At 48.7% G+C, this 18,965-nt stretch overlaps 1 protein-coding gene across 4 annotated transcripts in view; it reads right to left on the bottom strand.

Moving 5' to 3' along the window:
* Positions 1 to 18,965, bottom strand: part of pnpla7b (patatin-like phospholipase domain containing 7b) — a 371,155-nt gene that overhangs the window by 193,631 nt on the left and 158,559 nt on the right. For all 4 annotated transcript variants that reach the window (XM_038782642.1, XM_038782643.1, XM_038782645.1 and 1 more), the window contains 2 exons: positions 11,140 to 11,253; positions 20 to 95 (listed from right to left, as the gene is read on the bottom strand). In XM_038782642.1, coding sequence (XP_038638570.1) covers positions 20 to 95; positions 11,140 to 11,253 — 190 coding nt within the window. The remainder of the gene's footprint in view (positions 1 to 19; positions 96 to 11,139; positions 11,254 to 18,965) is intronic.

Raw genomic sequence — 18,965 nt, 5'->3', positions numbered from 1 at the left:
GTGCTGTTAAAGCCCTTACCTACTAACGGGCCACTGACTTGCTGCAGGTTGCCAAGGATCTTTTGGCCAAGTAGGTGAATGAGTCGCGTAACCACCTAAAACAAACACCACCATTTCATGAGAATCTCAGACTGTGTGATCGAGACCAAATTCATTAAAAGATGTCGCAATTTCAGCATCAAAATTGTATTAATACAGCACCTTTTAACATAACAGAATATCACAAGGAACCTCACAGGTACTAGTGTATACAGATAGATACCTCTCTGAAATCGGAGGGCACAATTCCCTGTGATATTCTCCTTTTCCCATCACCGCACTCCCTCTCCATTTGGGTACATGTGCGTTGAACTAAGAAAAACCCACCTAAGCATTTACAGCTCCGAACTCTGTTATTGTGGTTTTATCTTGGCATTCATGAGCTTCTTACTCAAGAAGAGATCTTGCTGGAGGCCATGATCTTTTATTCAAAACACATTTATTTACATACTAAATATTTACAGAGGTTAAGAAAGGCCAAGACATAGCTGGAACGATTCTCTAAGTCAGGGTTTTTCAAACTCGGCCACGACCCGCAGGTAGATCGCGGGCCGATGTCGGGAAGGTCACAGAAAAGAAACTGACATGTGGTTCTCCTCTGGGGCACGTCAAGTGGAATTTAAGTATCAGCATGTAAAATCTGCGTGAATGTCTGAAACATCTGTATTCGTGTCACTTTAATGCGTATAAGGTTTCAGTCATCACAAATAAAACTCAAGGGACTCCATATGCTGTTTAAGCCAAGAGTATGCAAGCCCGCATAGGCGGATCTGGCAGTGCGCACCTGAAGTCAGCGCGATGTCCCATTACCGTCTCCTCCCGAATACAGTGCGCTGTCCCAGTACTGCCGCCTCCCAAAGACAGCACGCTGTTCCAGTACTGCCTCCTCCTGAAGGCAGCACGCTGTCCCAGTACTGTCTCCTCCTGAATACAGTATGCTGTCCCAGTACTGCCTCCTCCTGAAGACAGCACGCTGTCCCAGTACTGCCACCTCCTGAAGACAGGGCGCTGTCCCAGTACTGTCTCCTCCTGACTACAGTGCGCTGTCCCAGTACCATCTCCTCCTGAATACAGTGCGCTGTCCCAGTACTGCCTCCTCCTAAAGAGTGCGCTGTCCCAGTACTGCCTCTTCCTGAATACAGTGCGCTGTCCCAGTACTGCCTCCTCCTGAAGACAGCGCGCTGTCCCAGTACTGCCTCCTCCTGAAGACAGTGCCCTGTCCCAGTACTGCCACCTCCTGAAGACAGCACGCTGTCCCAGTACTGTCTCCTCCTGAATACAGTGCGCTGTCCCAGTACTGCCTCTTCCTGAATACAGTGCGCTGTCCCAGTACTGTCTCCTCCTGAATACAGCACGCTGTCCCAGTACTGCCTCCTCCTGAAGACAGTGCGCTGTCCCAGTACTGCCTCTTCCTGAATACAGTGCGCTGTCCCAGTACTGCCTCCTCCTGACAAAAGACCGCTGTCCCAGTACAGCCTCCTCATGAATAGTGCGCTGTCCCAGTACTGTCTCCTCCTGAGAAAAGAGTGCTGTCCCAGTACTGCCTCCACATGAATACAGTGCACTGTTCCAGTACTGTCTCCTCCTGAAGACAGTGCGCTGGACCAGTACTGTCTCCTCCTGAAGACAGTGCGATGTCCCAGTACTGCCACCTCCTGAAGACAGCGCGCTGTCCCAGTACTGTCTCCTCCTGACTACAGTGCGCTGTCCCAGTACCATCTCCTCCTGAATACAGTGCGTTGTCCCAGTACTGCCTACTCCTAAAGACAGTGCACTGTCCCAGTACTGCCTCCTCCTGAATACAGTGCGCTGTCCCAGTACTGCCTCCTCCTGACAAAAGAGCGCTGTCCCAGTACAGCCTCCTCATGAATAGTGCCCTGTCCCAGTACTGTCTCCTCCTGAATACAGTGCGCTGTCCCAGTACTGCCTCCTCTTGACAAAAGAGCGCTGTCCCAGTACAGCCTCCTCATGAATAGTGCCCTGTCCCAGTACTGCCTCCTCCTGACAAAAGAGGGCTGTCCCAGTACCGTCTCCTCCTGAATACAGTGCGCTGTCCCAGTACTGCCTCCTCCTGACAAAAGAGGGCTGTCCCAGTACCGTCTCCTCCTGAATACAGTGCGCTGTCCCAGTACTGTCTCCTCCTGAATAGTGCGCTGTCCCAGTACTGCCTCCTCCTGACAAAAGAGGGCTGTCCCAGTACAGCCTCCTCATGAAGACAGTGCGCTGTCCCACTACTGTCTCCTCCTGACAAAAGAGGGCTGTCCCAGTACAGCCTCCTCATGAAGACAGTGCGCTGTCCCAGTACTGCCTCCTCCTGACAAAAGAGCGCTGTCCCAGTACTGCCTCCATATGAATACAGTATGCTGTCCCAGTACTGTCTCCTCCTGAATAGTGCGCTGTCCCAGTACTGTCTCCTCCCGAGTACCGTGTGCTGTTAGAGTACAGCCTCTTCCTGAATACAGTGCGCTGTTCCAGTAGCGTCTCCTCCCGAATATTGCGTTGTCCCAGTACTGCCTCCTCCTGAAGAAAGTGCCCTGTCCCAGTACTGCCTCCTCCTGAAGACAGTGCGCTGTCCCAGTACTGCCTCCTCCTGAAGACAGCGCACTGTCCCAGTACTGTCTCCTCCTGAATACAGTGCACTGTCCCAGTACCATCTCCTCCTGAATACAGCGGGCTACCCAGTACTGCCTCCTCCTGAAGACAGCGGGCTACCCAGTACTGCCTCCTCCTGACACTGCGCTGTCCCAGTAGTCTCCTCCTGACACTGCGCTGTCCCAGTAGCTGACGTCAGGAAGAGATGGTACTGGGACAGCGCAGTTTGAGGAGGCGGCGTTACTGGGACTGCGCAGTGTCAGGAGGAGACAGTACAGGGACAGCGCAGTGTCAGGAGGAGACGGTACTGGGACAGCGCAGTGTCAGGAGGAGACGGTACTGGTACAGCGTAGTGTCAGGAGGAGACAGTACAGGGACAGCGCAGTGTCAGGAGGAGACTGTAATGGGACAGCGCAGTCCCAGTACCGTCTCCTGCTGACACGACGCTGTCCCAGTACTGTCTACCGCTGACACTGCGCTGTCCCAGTACTGCCTCCTCCCAAAGACAGTGCGCTGTCCCAGTACTGCCGCCTCCTGACACTGCGCGGTCCCAGTACTGCCGCCTCCTGACACTGCGCTGTCCCAGTACTGCCGCCTCCTGACACTGCGCTGTCCCAGTACTGCCGCCTCCTGACACTGCGCTGTCCCAGTACTGCCTCATCCTGACACTGCGCTGTCCCAGTACTGCCTCCTCCCAAAGACAGTGCGCTGTCCCAGTACCGTCTCCTCCTGACACGACGCTGTCCCAGTAATCTCCTGCTGACACTGCGCTGTCCCAGTACTGCCTCATCCTGACACTGCGCTGTCCCAGTAATCTCCTGCTGACACTGCGCTGTCCCAGTACTGCCTCATCCTGACACTGCGCGGTCCCAGTAATCTCCTGCTGACACTGCGCTGTCCCAGTACTGCCTCCTCCTGACACTGAGCTGTCCCAGTAATCTCCTCCTGACACTGCGCTGTCCCAGTAATCTCCTCCTGACACTGCGCTGTCCCAGTACTGCCTCCTCCTGACACTGCGCTGTCCCAGTAATCTCCTGCTGACACTGCGCTGTCCCAGTACCGTCTCCTCCTGACACTGCGCTGTCCCAGTACCGTCTCCTCCTGACACTGCGCTGTCCCAGTACTGCCTCCTCCTGACACTGCGCTGTCCCAGTAATCTCCTGCTGACACTGCGCTGTCCCAGTACCGTCTCCTCCTGACACTGCGCTGTCCCAGTACCATTTCCTCCTGACACTGCGCTGTCCCAGTACTGCCTCATCGTGACACTGCGCTGTCCCAGTACTGCCTCCTCCTGACACTGCGCTGTCCCAGTACCGTCTCCTCCTGACACTGCGCTGTCCCAGTACTGCCTCCTCCTGACACTGCGCTGTCCCAGTACCGTCTCCTCCTGACACTGCGCTGTCCCAGTACCGTCTCCTCCTGACACTGCGCTGTCCCAGTACTGTCTCCTCCTGATATTGCGCTGTCCCAGTACCATTTCCTCCTGACACTGCGCTGTCCCAGTACCGTTTCCTCCTGACACTGCGCTGTCCCAGTACTGCCGCCTCCTGACACTGCGCTGTCCCAATAATCTCCTCCTGACACTGCGCTGTCCCAGTACTGTCTCCTCCTGACACTGCGCTGTCCCAGTACTGTCTCCTCCTGACACTGCGCTGTCCCAATAATCTCCTCCTGACACTGCGCTGTCCCAGTACTGCTGCCTCCTGACACTGCGCTGTCCCAGTACAGTCTCCTCCTGACACTGCGCTGTCCCAGTACTGCCTCCTCCTAAAGACAGTGCGCTGTCCCAGTACTGCCTCCTGCTAGCACTACGCTGTCCCAGTACTGCCTCCTCCTGACACGACGCTGTCCCAGTACTGCCTCCTCCTGACACGACGCTGTCCCAGTACCGTCTCCTCCTGACACTGCGCTGTCCCAGTACCGTCTCCTCCTGACACGACGCTGTCCCAGTACTGCCTCCTCCTGACACGACGCTGTCCCAGTACCGTCTCCTCCTGACACTGCGCTGTCCCAGTACCGTCTCCTCCTGACACTGCGCTGTCCCAGTACCGTCTCCTCCTGACACTGCGCTGTCCCAGTACTGCCTCCTCCTGACACTGCGCTGTCCCAGTACCGTCTCCTCCTGACACTGCGCTGTCCCAGTACCGTCTCCTCCTGACACGACGCTGTCCCAGTACTGCCTCATCGTGACACTGCGCTGTCCCAGTACCACTTCCTCCTGACACTGCGCTGTCCCAGTAATCTCCTGCTGACATTGCGCTGTCCCAGTACTGTCTCCTCCTGACACTGCGTTGTCCCAGTACTGTCTCCTCCTGACACTGTGCTGTCCCAATAATCTCCTCCTGACACTGCGCTGTCCCAGTACTGCTGCCTCCTGACACTGCGCTGTCCCAGTACTGCCTCCTCCTGACATTGCGCTGTCCCAGTACTGCTGCCTCCTGACACTGCGTTGTCCCAGTACCCTCTCCTCCTGACACTGCGCTGTCCCAGTACTGCCTCCTCCTGACATTGCGCTGTCCCAGTACTACTGCGTCCTGACACGACGCTGTCCCAGTACTACTGCGTCCTGACACTGCGCTGTCCCAGTACTACTGCGTCCTGATACTGCGCTGCCCCAGTACTGCCTCCTGCTGACACTGCGCTGCCCCAGTACTACTGCGTCCTGACACTGCGCTGCCCCAGTACTGCCTCCTGCTGACACTGCGCTGTCCCAGTACTGCCTCCTCCTGACACGACGCTGTCCCAGTACCGTCTCCTCCTGACACTGCGCTGTCCCAGTACTGTCTCCTCCTGATATTGCGCTGTCCCAGTACTGCCTCCTCCTGACACGACGCTGTCCCAGTACCGTCTCCTCCTGACATTGCGCTGTCCCAGTACTGCCTCCTCCTGACACGACGCTGTCCCAGTACCGCCTCCTCCTGACACTGCGCTGTCCCAGTAATCTCCTGCTGACACTGCGCTGTCCCAATACTGTCTCCTCCTGACACTGCGCTGTCCCAATAATCTCCTGACACTGCGCTGTCCCAGTACTGCCTCCTCCTGACACTGCGCTGTCCCAGTACCGCCTCCTCCTGACACTGCGCTGTCCCAGTACCGCCTCCTCCTGACACTGCGCTGTCCCAGTACTGCCTCCTCCTGACACTGCGCTGTCCCAGTACCGCCTCCTCCTGACACTGCGCTGTCCCAGTACCGCCTCCTCCTGACACTGCGCTGTCCCAGTACTGCCTCCTCCTGACACTGCGCTGTCCCAGTACTGCCGCCTCCTTACACTGCGCTGTCCCAGTAATCTCCTGCTGACACTGCGCTGTCCCAGTACTGTCTCCTCCTGACACTGCGCTGTCCCAATAATCTCCTGACACTGCGCTGTCCCAGTACAGTCTCCTCCTGACATTGCGCTGTCCCAGTACTGCTGCCTCCTGACACTGCGCTGTCCCAGTACAGTCTCCTCCTGACATTGCGCTGTCCCAGTACTGCTGCCTCCTGACACTGCGCTGTCCCAGTACTGCCTCCTCCTGACATTGCGCTGTCCCAGTACTACTGCGTCCTGACACTGCGCTGTCCCAGTACTACTGCGTCCTGATACTGCGCTGCCCCAGTACAGTCTCCTCCTGACATTGCGCTGCCCCAGTACTGCCTCCTCCTGACACTGCGCTGTCCCAGTAATCTCCTGCTGACACGACGCTGTCCCAGTACCGTCTCCTCCTGACACTGCGCTGTCCCAGTACTGCCTCCTCCTGACACTGCGCTGTCCCAGTACAGTCTCCTCCTGACACTGCGCTGTCCCAGTACTGCCTCCTCCTGACACTGCGCTGTCCCAGTACTGCCTCCTCCTGACACTGCGCTGTCCCAGTACTGTCTCCTCCTGACACTGCGCTGTCCCAGTAATCTCCTGCTGACACGACGCTGTCCCAGTACCGTCTCCTCCTGACACTGCGCTGTCCCAGTACTGCCTCCTCCTGACACTGCGCTGTCCCAGTACCGTCTCCTCCTGACACTGCGCTGTCCCAGTACTGCCTCCTCCTGACACTGTGCTGTCCCAGTACCGTCTCCTCCTGACACTGCGCTGTCCCAGTACTGTCTCCTCCCGAATATTGCGCTGTCCCAGTACTGTCTCCTCCTGACACTGCGCTGTCCCAGTACTGCCTCCTCCTGACACTGTGCTGTCCCAGTACTGCCTCCTCCTGACACTGTGCTGTCCCAGTACTGCCGCCTCCTGACACTGCGCTGTCCCAGTACCGTCTCCTCCTGACACTGCGCTGTCCCAGTACCGCCTCCTCCTGACACTGCGCTGTCCCAGTACTGCCGCCTCCTGACACTGCGCTGTCCCAGTACTGCCGCCTCCTGACACTGCGCTGTCCCAGTACTGCCGCCTCCTGACATTGCGCTGTCCCAGTACAGTCTCCTCCTGACACTGCGCTGTCCCAGTACTGCCGCCTCCTGACACTGCGCTGTCCCAGTACTGCCGCCTCCTGACACTGCGCTGTCCCAGGACCAAATTGAAGTGTAAGAAGTGGCCCTGCATCCCATTTTGTGACCATACTATAAAATCATACAGCATCAGATCATTCAGCCATCATGTCTGCCAGACTTTGAAAGCTATCCAATTAGTTTCATTCTTCTGTTCTTTCCCAAGACCCCGGTGTTTGTTTCATTTTCACGCTAGTTAGCCACATCCCTCAGGGAAAATTTCTGGCACTGGATTCCAGCTCATAATAGCTCGATGTGTTAAATAAAAATCTTCCAGTTAGTTTCAAATATTCAAACCAACAGAGACCAGATAAAATTTCACGTTTGCAGGATAGCGCTGAAGTGACGTCCTGGATTATGAGCTCAAGTATTAGTGGGGACCAGGTATTCTACAAGAGTAGCCCAAGATCATCCCTGTGTGCAAGTATTTGGTATCTGCTTTCCGCTCTCCATGGTCGCTTAGCTTTGCTCCAGAATCCAGTAACATAGAAATCATGGGTGTGAATCCATCCCTCACCACTGAAGCACTCTCGAACATTTCATCATGAAAAGATATTTGCAAAAGTGGATGCCATTGTCATCATGCACTGTTGCACGGCACGTTCTGCTTATAAAAGCGCTTCTGCTCTTACATTTAGAGTGGCAATCCCCTCACATTGAACTCACTGCAGTCACAGGCACCTGCTGGGGCACAGCAGTTAATCTGTTCCAGACTCATTGTTCGCTAAAAACTCTTGACGAATGCTGCTCCCTTTCGGTTGACAGTGGGAGCAGTGCGATTCAGAGAAGTTAAACAGAATCTTGAACAATTCCAACACAGAGAAAAATAGTTTAAAAGTTCTACACTGCCAAATGGAAAAGTAAAGCATGCTTAAACACAAATATAGCACCCAAAGTCAATTTGCAGGAATTACTGCTGCTGACTGTGTGCTACACTACACCCCAAACATTTTACCCAATGTATACAGCACCAATAGGCATTCAAAATTAGGAACTACTTTGATTAGTACTGGCTTCTGTTAACAAAAAATGTAAGCACACCAAGCTGTGAAGATTATATATTGCTGGAGGACACATCCTTTTCCAAACACTGCAGGTGTCACGGTGGTCTTCCATCTCCACCATCCAATCAGATCACGGCAGATTCTTCTCACTCTCTCTCTCTCTCGTATCCAACAGCTGAGCATCCACAGCACTCGGGTAGAAAATTCCCAAGATTCACAAAACTATTTTCTGAGACAGTGACCCATAGTTCTGGACTCCCCACCTCTCATTCTTCCAAAAATCAGGGATTAACGGCCTAGTTTAGTCACCAGGAGTCAAGCTAGTGAACCTTCATTTGACTCCCTCAAATGTTGGTGTATCCTAAGGAGACCAAAACTGTAGACAGTAATCTAGGTGTGGTCCAATCAAAGCCATATATACATATGTATATATTGTTTACTCTTGTCCTGCAATCTCTCGGCAACAGAAAGTTAACATACCATTTGCCTTCCTAATTACTTGCTGCACCTGCATGTTAATCGCCAGTGATTATTTATACAACAGCACTCAATCCCTCCAAATATAACCGCTTCCGGGTCTCTCACCATCCCTTCACCTCTAGCCCAGTTTCAGTGTGCTGCCCATTCACATTAGCTCCAAACCAAATAGGTTAATTGTGTGCTACATACTCCCTCAGTCCCAGCTCCGCCACTAGCCTGTTTCACAGTGTGCTGTGCGTTTCCTCACACTTTAAAATGATTCTTCAGATTTGCACACTGCAGGTTCTCTACCAAACCCAGTTCCAGTTCTGGAGGGTTCCAGCGGCTACACCTAATCCCTTGAAGACCGCGGCGATCTCAGGCTTGCGCACAGAAATTTCTGGAACACACGTGCCTGTCATTTTCTGAACACTCTTATTTAGCAAAATAACAAAAGGAAATGTTCAGCTTTCAACTGAGATGACTCATTTCGCTGTTACCAGGGAAACAAAGCCCCATGCTGCGTATGCTGAATGAACGCCTCCAGAAATGCCACATGCATCATTCAAATAAAACTTTTAACCTTTGTTGGTACCAGCTTCTCAGTGCAAACCTTAATAACTATGGTAATGAATGAGCAGCTAGCCACTTTTGTTAAGATACCAAAGGGTGCCCATTAAAGGTGAACTGGGACCTATTATTATTATTTTTTTAAATGATAATTAGAATGTGGAATTAAATCACGAGTGAGCTCAGCAACCTTTAACCCATGCTCAAGTGCGTGGTGCGTGTGATGACAATCAAACCGTACAACATACACAAAATGTTGTTCAGATCATCACTGAACCCACAGCCCCTTCAGAATAACTGCTCAGGGCAAAGAATAGCAGGAAACATCAGGAATTGGACAGGGAAGGCAGCTTAGCCCCTTCCCAATTTTGACAGAAGACACACCCCCTGAAACAGGAACTTGTCTTTTCAGATGTTGACAGGCATCTCAAGAATAGTGTAGGTGGGCTTTCGGTTGGTTTCACAGGTCGGCGCAACATCGAGGGCCGAAGGGCCTGTACTGCGCTGTAATGTTCTAAGACACAGGATATACAACCCAGAAACTGGCCATTCAGCGCAATCGGTTCATCCCGTCAGTTATGTTCTATACGAGAATCGTCCCATCCTACAACACACCCCATCAGTATATCCTTCTACTCCTGGCTCCCTCACGTTCTTGCCTAATTGCTTAATCTTGCCTAATCTAGGGGCAGCAGGGTAGCATGGTGGTTAGCATAAATGCTTCACAGCTCCAGGGTCCCAGGTTCGATTCCCGGCTGGGTCACTGTCTGTGTGGAGTCTGCACGTCCTCCCCCTGTGTGCGTGGGTTTCCTCCGGGTGCTCCGGTTTCCTCCCACAGTCCAAAGATGTGCGGGTTAGGTGGATTGGCCATGCTAAATTGCCCGTAGTGTAAAGTAAGGTTAAGGGGGGGGTTGTTGGGTTACGGGTATAAGGTGGATACGTGGGTTGAGTAGGGTGATCATGGCTCGGCACAACATTGAGGGCCGAAGGGCCTGTTCTGTGCTGTACCGTTCTATGTTCTATGCTTCTCAAATGCAGCAATGTTATTGGCCTCAAATACTCCTTGTGATTGGGCTGAACGGCCAAGTGGAAGAATTAACTCTGCAAACTTAATCACTGGAATGGGGTGGAGTTAATGACGAGTGGAAGAATTTCCCCTCAAGTTTTGTTCTTGGATATCTCTCCCCGCCATTGTGTGTATTTGACAGCTTACTTCAACACAAGAAAGCAGACATGAAATCCATAAAAATAAATCCCATATGAAGAGAGGCCAATTTGCAGCACTCTGTACAATAATTAGCATCCCAGCTTGTCATCCATTGTAAATACCAAAGGCACAAAACAGACGGCAAAGACTGAAGCCCCACCCCAATTTGGGCTGGTACAGGGGTTAGCCCTGCTGCTTCACAGCGCCAGGGACCCGGATTCAATTCTGGCCTTGGGTGACTTTCTGTGTGGAGTTTGCACTTTCTCCCCATATCAGCACCACATTGATTATTACTGAATAGCTGCATATGATGTTTGGTTTTAATTTAAACATGGATAGTGCAGGGTTAGCAGCAATGAACACTCATCGGTTCTTGAAATAAAAACAAAAAATTCTCAAAATACTCAGCAAGTCAGGCAGCAATCTGTAGTGAGAAACAGAGTTATTATTTTGGCCTGACTGCTGAGTATTTCCAGCACGTTTGTTTTTACTTCAGATTTCCAGTATCTGCATGATTTTGCTTCTGTCATCTGCTCTCGAGTTTGACCCACAGAGTATTTCAAAACACAGCTGTACAGTGCAGAGGAGATGTAGGGGGAAGAGATGAAGAACAGACATGTATACACTTCTTTGAGTTACCTCTTAGTGGTTCGAAAGAGTTCTCTTAACACTGGTTTATTGGAAGGTGATACAGATTGGTTAATCTTATGCACACGATGACACAAAAAAGCATTCTTGCAACGCGGGAATCTAGGCAAGTGATGAGACACTTGTCTCGCAGAAGTGATGTGCTTTTCTTACCTGAGGGTACCTGCGCTTAATGGAGTTCAGAGCTCCCTCAGGAAGTTTGGCTAGTTCAGAATCTCTCACTGCAAGGACTGTGGTGGCAGAGGGCTGACGGGTTAGGGCTTCTACCTGTGTGAAGGGAAGAAAGACAGGATCCATTCAGAATAAATGTTACCTTAACATTTGACAATCATCTGTTGTGGCAGTGGCAGCAAGCAAACTAAGGTTGTAGCATCACACCATGCTGGAATGAAATTGGAAGGTCGAAGTCTCTCAAATAGCCACCTTCTTTGGAAAACTTTTGCATAGCATTGATTACAAGAGCTTGGCTACTCTGGACCAGTTACCAGAACAAGCAGAGCAGCATGGTAGTACAGTGGTTAGCACTGTTGCTTCACAGCTCCAGGGTCCCAGGTTCGATTCCCGGCTTGGGTCACTGTCTGTGCGGAGTCACTGTCTGTGCGGAGTTTGCACGTTCTCCCCGTGTCTGTGTGGTTTTCCTCCTGGAGCTCACCCGGTTTCCTCCCACAGTCCAAAGATGTGCAGGTTAGGTGGATTGGCCATGCTAAATTGCCTTAGTGACCAAAAAGGTTACGGGGACAGGATAGGGTGGAGGCGTGGGCTTAAGTAGGGTGCTCTTTCCTAGGGCCGGTGCATACTCGATTAGCCGAATGGCATCCTTTTGCACTGTAAATTCTATGACTAGATGGACTTGAATTGAGCCCAGAATATTAGGACAAAGGTTTCCTCTATCTGCTGGTTTTTAGGGTCCACGAGTAAAAGGAGATTGCCTGGCCCAGTTCAAATCCAATTGCTGGTGGATGAAATGCAACAAAAGACTCCTCACTCAAAAAAAGCGCAAGGATCAATTGCCTGGGCTCTCGGTCTGAAATTCCCTCCTTACACTGCTCCCCTCTAGAACTCGTTTTCCTTTTTTAAGACACTCCTCACAAGCCTACCTCTTTGACCAAGCTATTGGCCATCATGTTGCTCGGAGGCATGAAGGGGCTGGTCAATACATAATTAGTTAACATACCATCCACAAACATTGAGCTGACGATCTTGGGCAGGGAAGTGAAAGTACCTCAGCGTTTTGCCAATCTGACGATGGGTTTGGGGGGGGGGGGGGGGGGGGTGGGGGAAGAGGACAGCTGAAACAGGAGAGAAATCTTCTGCTGATGGCCCACATGGTACGGGAGGCAAGGAAACATTTCAACCACTTCACCTTTTGGCCAAGGCATATCATTAGATTGTCAATAAAACAGGAGGAAAGTAATGAAAGGTGCAGAGAATTCAGAGATCCTTATATCTGACAGGAACCAATAAAAGGAAATTCTTAACTGACTATCTGGGCGGCAAGTGGACCACTGACATTTGAAAAGGAATGTGCAAACACCCGAAAGCGTGCAGAAGTGAATCCGTTGCAAGAGGCTGGGAGGAGGTTGTAGGGATTGATTCAAAAGTTAAACTGCTACACTTTACTGAGACGCTTAAAGGGGAGCTACTAAAACACAAAAATGATGAAAACAAGAAGGCCAGTCGGTTCATTGGTCCTACCTCACACTTCTGATGCCTGAAGCATGCTTTCGCACCCTTGGTAAAATATAATATAGTATTGCTGAGGTCAATCCTGAAGTAAGGCACCAAGGGCTGCAACTCTACCCCCTTCCTCTCATTCAAAGGTTTCCGCAAAGTCCTTCTTTTCAACGATGTAAAGCCCAGAGGAGGAGAATGGAACTACAGGTCATCTTCACACACTTTTATGAAGATTTTATTCACAGAGATGTACACTACAAACATAAACCTCCTAACCCAACAACCACAGCTTCACAAAAGCAAACTGCTGCGGATTCTGGAAACCTGAAATAAAAATAGAAATTATTGGAAATACTCAGCAGGTCCGGCAGTATAGGAGGAGAAGGAAAAAGACTTAATATTTCAGGTCAATTACCTTTCATCATGAAAGGACACAGAACTGATAGCTTAACTTTGTTTCTTTCCATAGAGGCTGCCTGACCTGAACGTTTCCAGCATTCTCTCTAATTTCGCTGCAGTTTCAACCTATTCCTAGTTATTGAAGTACAAATGAGACCTCAGTTAAAAGTCCATCATACAATTTTAAAAAATGAATATTCAATTAACACTTTTGATGTACCTCTCCTCTGCCCCTCCCCCCCACCGCAACATTCACAAACACTTTCCATTCTGCTCATTGTCCCTTGCAACTTCATGTAAAGGGAAATGTAATGCAAGTACATGTTGGAGGAGAGTTACAAAAATGCAGGTCGTACTAGGACCAAAGATCCCAACAATAAACTGCAGAAAAACATGTGGATCACATATTAGAAATCATTGCAACACACGCGCACACACACACACACACACACACACACACACACAGACACAGATAACTACTTTGAATCATCTGCCAGACAAGACAGCGGAGATACAGACTTGTTCAAAACAGTACAATGGCAGGTTGGGAGGGTTAACATACTGTACAGATGAGACTCTGTTTTGCATGGGCTTTTCCTTATCTTGACTTGTTTAAATTCTAAACTATGAACAAGAAAAGCAGCAGTAAGTTCACAAACTCCAGCTCATACACAGAATTACCACCCAGGGACATGTTGATAGTAAATTCATTCAGGAGATGTGGGCACCTCTTACAAGGTGGCTCCACCTGCCCATCCCTTTCCACTCGAGCTGGCGTTGGTGGGTCACTTTCATGAACCCATTCATCAATAGGGTTCGTATTTACTCACTGTATTACTTTAATACGCTATGTTGCAGTCCCTGAACTAACTTGACTAACAGGCTCTGCAGTGACTCCAGCTGTAACATTGATATTTTCCCCCAAAGTACAAACATTTCTGATGCAACCGCAGTAACAGAAGCCAGGCCACACATGTCCTTGGACAACAGATAAATAGCACTACGCTGAATGACATTAGGTGGAAAGGGAAGTCTTGTCATTTTCTGCCTGAAGCAACTTACAGTCCCATAACCAACAGTACTCACAGTATTAACGGGCAAAGGATGGTACAGATTGTAGCAAAATAGCCGTCAAGTAAAATTTACAAGCAGAAGACAAACAAGCTGGGTAGCATTCACAAATACATCAACCACACAACCAAGAGGGGCTGCAGGAGTTGTTTAGTAATCCTTTCAAACACAAACATAAAAATTCAAATATCACAATAAACTTTAAAGTACAGTTTTTAAAATGTGGTGTAGGTGTTGTGGTTTAAGCCCCACTTGTCAACACACATGGGTGCTTTCTGCGTTTCAGCTAACTAAATAACAACTCCATTCCCCATTGTTGCATATCACTCAAGGTGACCCAGAGGGCAAGCTGTTCGCTCCTAGACTTCTGTTATTGTTACATTTACTTCTGTCTGTATGAGAGAAGACAGTATGAAAGGGGCCTCACGGTAGCATGGTGGTTAGCATCAATGCTTCACAGCTCCAGGGTCCCAGGTTCGATTCTCGGCTGGGTCACTGTCTGTGTGGCGTCTGCACGTCCTCCCCGTGTGTGCGTGGGTTTCCTCCGGGTGCTCCGGTTTCCTCCCACAGTCCAAAGATGTGCGGGTTAGGTGGATTGGCCATGCTAAATTGCCCGTAGTGTAAGGTTAATGGGGGGATTGTTGGGTTACGGGTATACGGGTTACGTGGGTTTAAGTAGGGTGATCATTGCTCGGCACAACATCGAGGGCCGAAGGGCCTGTTCTGTGCTGTACTGTTCTATGTTCTATGAAGAATGAGGAAGGAGGGAGGGAGAGAGAGAGAGAGAGAGAGAGAGAGTATATGAACCTCCATTACTCCCCTTCCACTTTGCTAGTCCAAACAGAGCTTCCTTAAGCTCAGCATCCGTCGGATGATTTACTCTCCTGTGAAGCAACTTGGAATGTTTTTCTTTCTTGATATAAACACAAATTGTTGTCTTTTATGCCATTCATCCAAATCCCTTTTTTTTCCCAGCTTCTCTGTTTTCCAACATTTTCACCCCTTGCCAGGTCCCATGTGCCTCAGTTTTTCCTCCAATCCAACATATTAATTATCATCACAGACTCCTACTTTCCAAACATCAGTAGTGAGAGAAGAACTGGTCAGCTCAAATACCCGTTTTGGAGAATGTAATGAGAACGGTATTGCTCCCACTTCCTCTCTCTGGAAGAACCGGCAGAAAGCAGATGTATAAAGTATCTGAGGAAGAGGAAGGGATCTCACAAACAACAATGAGATGAAGGACCAGTTAATCTGTTTGCCGTGCTGTTGATTAATGGCGATAATGACCCACTGAGCGGCCCCACAATCCTGTTTACAACTGCAATCACTGTATTAATTATTTTTGCGAACCCAGTCCACACTTTTTCCCCCCCAACACTACAACTTTCCAAATACATTTACCAATTCTGCAAACTAGTTGCTGGCAGTGCAGAACTGGAGTATTGCTGAAAAAATACGGCAGCACGGTAACATGGTGGTTAGCATAAATGCTTCACAGCTCCAGGGTCCCAGGTTCGATTCCCGGCTGGGTCACTGTCTGTGCGGAGTCTGCACGTCCTCCCCGTGTGTGCGTGGGTTTCCTCCGGGTGCTCCGGTTTCCTCCCACAGTCCAAAGATGTGCGGGTTAGGTGGATTGGCCATGCTAAATTGCCCGTAGTGTCCTAAAAAGTAAAGTTAAGGGGGTGTTGTTGGGTTACGGGTATAGGGTGGATACGTGGGTTTGAGTAGGGTGATCATTGCTCGGCACAACATCGAGGGCCGAAGGGCCTGTTCTGTGCTGTACTGTTCTATGTTCTAATAGAGATGCTGTCGAAACATTTCATTTTGCACTAATCAGGACAGTTCGTAAGAATGCCAACAGACCATACCCAACCAGTCAGTACTTACAAAACTCAAAATAATCTCTCAACATTAGATGTGTTTCTGCGACTGGACAACATTTGCTAAATAATCCTCAGTGATAAAAATTACACCAGTAACCAATTTAAGATGGTCAGTCAGGTTTGCAGTGTGGTGCATGTGTGTGTACTGGAAGCTACATATGTTACTACACGGGGCCCTGTTCTTTGCAGACAGAAAGAACATGAACACACACTACTGTTTCACTTAAACAAAATAAATGATAGCCATTCGCCGGTTCATTCCTCAGGGTAATTAATTGCCTTGACCAGAGTCAAGTTGCCTGGTTTAAATTTCAAATAATGTTTACATGTAACTGTCAGTCGCCATCAACTGTCGCATTCTCCATGGTGGCGCCTCTACCAATTAGAGCCCACTTACCAACCAATGAGCAATCTCTTCTCATGCAGTATAAAGTTGTTGTTTCCACTAACATTGGTATTCTTGCAATTGTCCTGATGAGTGCAAGATGAAAAGCTTTGACAGAATGTACTTTTTCAGGAATTACTCAAGTCTGTACTATCAAATGACCATCAGAATACCAACTGTAAAGGGAGCAACAATTTATATTTAGATAGCAGGTCTCTTTTTTCAGCAATTCTCAAGGTTTGCATCCGTCACTGAGACAAGGAATTCCACTTTCTCACACCCTTCGCTGAAGACGTTTATTCTTAGATCCATTAAAAGATTGAAGGGAATTGACAGGATATATAAACATCTCAATTAGATCATCCCATAATTTTCTCTCTCTGGGTAAAACTCCAAGCATATCCAGCTCATAACAATAGCTCATTCCGTTCATCCCACATACACTCCTGATGAATGGTCGCTGGTCTTTCTCCAAAGGAAATGTTGCCAGGAACTCTTCAACACCTCCTCGGAGGCTTGGCTTATTTTTAAACATTGCCAAGACAAAGGTCCTTCACCAACCTTCCCTCGGCCAGGGGAGCAATCCCTGTGCTATTGATGTAGATGGGGGTGACTCTGGAGTATGTGCAACACTTCCCACATCTCAGCAGCCACCTCTTTGAAGGGACTAACCATCTATGAGGAAGGCCAGCACCGTGTCAACTGCGCCAACGCTGATATTGGTTGTCAGTGGGGTAATAGAATATCAGATGCTCCATCAGTGTTTCGAAGTTTCCACGCAATTGTATTCAACAGATAATCATTCATACACCAATTGCTTTTCAATTATTTAGGATTACAGAATCTCTCTCTGATGTGAGACCACGTTTTAGAAGATGCTTCTCCTCAGAACGGCTAGTCTTAAATCGTAAGTTGTACTGAATTTTATAAAGCTCCTGATAGTGACCACTTAAGAGGACTATGACGTGCATGAAGAAAAGGGAGGCAAATGTGCTAACCAGCACATATATTAGGAATAGAGTAACAGGTCAAGTATAAAATGGAATTTATTTACTGAATTGTTTAAAGATCACAGATACTCTACCCAGCAAGGGGAAAGACAATACATGATAAGAGTTAGTTAATAGCAACACATCAGAGAAAGTTAATGTCATGGCAGAAAGGGAGCATTTTGGGATTATAATAATAATCTTTATTGTTACAAATAGGCTTACATTAACACTGCAACAGTGCTAACCATTGTGCTACCGTGATTAGTGACCTATTGTAATTATATTCATTAAAGGGTTTGAAGAGAAGATCGTGGCGGGTTCATAAACCATAGCCTTTTGCTTTAATTAGGGGCGGCACAGTGGTTAGCACTGTTGCCTCACAGCACCAGGGTCCCAGGATTGATTCTCGGCTTGGGTCACTGTCTGTGTGGAGCACGTTCTCCCAGTGGCTGCGTGGCTTCCACCGGACGCTCCGGTTTCCTCCCAAAAGAAGTGCTTGTTAGACGAATTGGACATTCTGAATTCTCCCTCTGTGTACCCGAACAAGCTCACGACTGTGACGACGAGGGGCTTTTCACAGTAACTTCATTGCAGTGTTAACATATGCCTACTTGTGACAATAATAAAGATTATTATTAATTAAACTGGTTTTGGATGTACCAGAAAGGAATTGCCAACCAAATTATAAATTTACAAAAAGTGGGGCCCATTTGAAGAAAGAATTAGTGGGTTACAAAGCATACAAATGAATGGGAAATAAACCAATATTTAAAAAAAGGCTTGTTTAAGGGAAAAAAAGTCGAATTATAAAACTGATGACTTGAATATTATAGAAAGCAACAAATGGAGACCCAGAAAATAATGAGAGCAGAGAGAGTAAATGGAAACCTTAGATGAGATTGGGGATAAATGTTTCCACAGCACAGCAAGAAAATAATGATAAAGGAAGAGGAGGGCCTAACAAAAATAGATGAATAGCAAAGGATAACGGCTTGGTGGATTTTTAAATGAACATATTGTTTCAATAGAGAAAGCGATCACACCATTATGCGCACAGCCAGTTTTAGAGGTTAGCAAAATGGAAAATCCTACAGGGAAAGAATGCACTATTAACACGTGCGTCAATAGGATTGAAGCCAGACAAACACTCTAGCCTGGACGGTTTCCAACTTAGGGTATTAAAAGAAATGGGCAATGAAATTAGCGATACATTGGTTATATTTCCCCCAGACGTTGGGCTATCTGAGGATAATGCTGAAAGATCAGAAGGCAGCAACCCCAATTAATCACAGGCTAATAAATCCAATGGGCAAATTGCTAGAATTTCTTATGAGAGAAGAAAAGCAAGCATTGACTAGAGGGAATTAGCAGGAATATGAAAAGATGGGGTTATGTTTAACTTAAACTAACAGAGGTCTTTGGTAAAGTTACTGTGGGGAATAGAATAGACGAGGATGAATGGATGCCACACACATTGATTTCAGAAGGCATTTGACAAGGGTTTACATTGGAAATTACCTCTTAAAATTAAGGCTCTTGGAATTGGAGATGATTTCAGCACATTGAACAGGA

Source organism: Scyliorhinus canicula, chromosome 21 (assembly GCF_902713615.1).
Source record: "Scyliorhinus canicula chromosome 21, sScyCan1.1, whole genome shotgun sequence".
Taxonomy (NCBI): Eukaryota; Metazoa; Chordata; class Chondrichthyes; order Carcharhiniformes; family Scyliorhinidae; genus Scyliorhinus; species Scyliorhinus canicula.
Note: the sequence above shows the minus strand (reverse complement) of the source record. Positions and strands in the feature narration are given on the sequence as shown.